At 38.2% G+C, this 3,043-nt stretch overlaps 1 protein-coding gene across 1 annotated transcript in view; it reads right to left on the reverse strand.

Annotated features, from left to right (window-relative positions):
• The window catches only part of LOC138983244 (advillin-like), a gene marked incomplete in the record, with an annotated part of 60,600 nt that extends 58,575 nt beyond the window's left edge, over positions 1-2,025 (reverse strand). The window contains 1 exon segment of the mRNA XM_070356673.1: positions 1,004-2,025. Coding sequence (XP_070212774.1) covers positions 1,004-1,232 — 229 coding nt within the window.
• Between the last annotated feature and the right edge of the window lie 1,018 nt (positions 2,026-3,043).

A 3,043-nucleotide genomic window follows, 5' to 3' on the forward strand; every position in this document is an offset into this window, starting at 1 on the left:
ATAAATCGGTAGTGCAAACAGAAACCAAAGCTATGAGCAGCAGCAACAAAGCAACAACCAAACAAAAAAAATACATAAAAAAATATACGAATAAAAAAATAAAAAATAAAAAAATAAAAATAAAAATAAAAACAAGCCCATGGCGCAGACTGATGATGCGACAGGAGGACAAAAGAAGGAAAAGACAATAAAACGTTGTCGTTGATCACACACAGACAAGAGAAGAACTTATCATTGATACTAAAGATAAGCACACCACCCCTCTCGTTCTAAATCCATCTCAAACCAAACCAAACACAAACAAACGAAATTCGAAATAAACAGATTAATCCAACCCTGAAGAAAAACCCTCAAACAAACAAACAAACAAACAAACAACGTTAACAGACGCAGTATAATCGTTATGTGCAAACAAACCAACAACGACACAAAGAACAAAACAACGAACAAAACAACGAACATCAATACAACACAAAGCATGCAATGCATCAGAAAATAAAGAAACCAAAAGCAATGCATCAGAAAATAAAGAAACACAAAGCAATGCATCAGAAAATAAAGAAACACAAAGCAATGCATCAGAAAATAAAGAAACACAAAGCAATGCATCAGAAAATAAAGAAACACAAAGCAATGCATCAGAAAATAAAGAAACACAAAGCAATGCATCAGAAAATAAAGAAACACAAAGCAATGCATCAGAAAATAAAGAAACACAAAGCAATGCATCAGAAAATAAAGAAACACAAAGCAATGCATCAGAAAATAAAGAAACACAAAGCAATGCCTCAGAAAATAAAGAAACACAAAGCAATGCATCAGAAAATAAAGAAACACAAAGCAATGCATCAGAAAATAAAGAAACACAAAGCAATGCCTCAGAAAATAAAGAAACACAAAGCAATGCATCAGAAAATAAAGAAACACAAAGCAAACAACATAAGCACAGAAGCAACAAACATGAATATAGTCAAACAATCAACAACAAAGCACAATTTCTTACCAGAAACAGACGATGGCATTACTCCACTGACACCGATGAATCCTTTCCTCCGAACTCGGGCAGGCTCGCTGCTCCCTCCTCCCCCTCCTCCTCCCCCGCTTTCTCCTACTCCATTCATGTTCATCTTCACAAATCCTCCTCCTCCTCCTCCTCCGAACATATCCGCTTCCCTCCGTACTCTCGCGGAACCCGCTCGCACGTGCACTCCGTGAAATCCACTGTCACCCATGATGACGTCACTTCATTGCAACCAACTGTCGTTATGCCTTCTTCCTTTTGTAGTCCTGGATGAAAATGGTTGAGAGGGATTTTAGAGCGTAATTATTTTATGCTTGTATAGTTTGTTTTGAATATTTTGTACTGCAAATTCTCTTTTTTTGACGAATTATTCCTGTGAGATAAATGTTGTTGGTTAAATATTTCCCAAATGTTAACAGAGAATCATTAGGACATTTTTTTGGTTTTTTGTCATTCTCCGCGGTTGAAGCGTTACTATTTGTTAAACTTATTTTAGTTGAAAACAACAACAACAAAACTTAGGCTTTGGAACTCTACCCTTTACGAAGGTTTCATATTTGAATTTAAAAAAATCACATTCAGAACACTTGCGTTCTATTCTAGCTGCGTAAATACATATCCAGAACTCCAACACAGTGAGACACACTAAAGGAGAAACGCACCACTCGCAAACCTGTCCTTTGAAGCAAAATTATGACCGTGATAATATCAGTGATATGTATTATTCAGACGAAAACACTCCGCAGAAGAACAGACACCACACTCTCCGACGGTTCAACTCGTGTGTTATCGATTTCAGCCCAGGTTAAATTTTAGCCACACCTGTCAAGAAAGATTTGACAGATACGCCAGACATTTTTCATTTACCTATACCAACCTGCCTTTCTACTTATCTCTGCCTAATGCTTTCCCCAGCACCATGGTATCTTCAACACAGACCACATACTCTCGATCACGTTTTTCTATGAGCGCTGTCAAGTTAGTGAACCCATAGTTATGAGAGCTGATCGAGAGAGAGAGAGAGAGAGAGAGAGAGAGAGAGAGAGAGAGAGAGAGAGAGAGAGAGAGAGAGAGAGAGAGAGAGAGAGAGAGAGAGAGAGAGAGAGACTAGAAAGAGAGAGAGAGAGAGAGAGAGAGAGAGAGAGAGAGAGAGAGAGAGAGAGAGAGAGAGAGAGAGAGAGAGAGGCTTGCTCCATACATACTCACAAAGGTAAGTTAACGAAGCCGGAGCTATGCAATCTGAAAGCGACCTAGCGAATGTCTCCACACACACACACATATCTATCTCTACAGGAGAGAGGGGTGTTCCTTTCCCCCCTGTGTGACTGTTAGATCTGTGTCAACAGTGCCTGACAAGGCGTACGAGTGTTGGCTTTTCAATTTCTTGTGATCGATAAGTTAAAAGTCCTTCATGTTTTTATTACCCGGCAGTTTATATAGCGTGGGCGTAGACTTTCCCTGAAAAACTCACTGGCTCAGTTTGCTTTTCATTGTTTTCTCTTGTGTACCAAGTTTTGTATTAGGTCTTCACCGGTGCTGGTTACCTTGGGTGTCTTCGAAGTTCACACTCAAATAATACACTGACAAGTGCAGTTAGAACCCTTGCTACCGCGTTGTATTATACGTTCTTTTTATTTTTTTTCTCCACAAATAGCATATTATTACAAAGTACAGAAAAAAGTGTGCTTGCTCTTCTAATTAATGTACATCAAGATATATTTATTGTACTTGTTTAGCAGGTTATGTTGTGTATGTTTGGGGTTTGGAGATGTATTTAGTGTCTCTGCTTATGTGTGTGTTGATTGTATTATACGTTATGTATTTATTTTGTCGACAGTAGTTCTTCATCTCCGCGACAGCTTGCGATTTCTCGGAGAACAATTAGTGTCTCGTTCTGTGTAAAATGTCGTATTTCTGGTAAAACAATAACACCGTACCAAATAACATTAATGGATCGATCCTTATTTTCTTGTTGCCCTATTTTGAACAATTGTAAAAACGGTCATACACGTAAAATAAAAA

Source organism: Littorina saxatilis, linkage group LG1 (genome assembly GCF_037325665.1).
Source record: "Littorina saxatilis isolate snail1 linkage group LG1, US_GU_Lsax_2.0, whole genome shotgun sequence".
Classification (NCBI taxonomy): Eukaryota; Metazoa; Mollusca; class Gastropoda; order Littorinimorpha; family Littorinidae; genus Littorina; species Littorina saxatilis.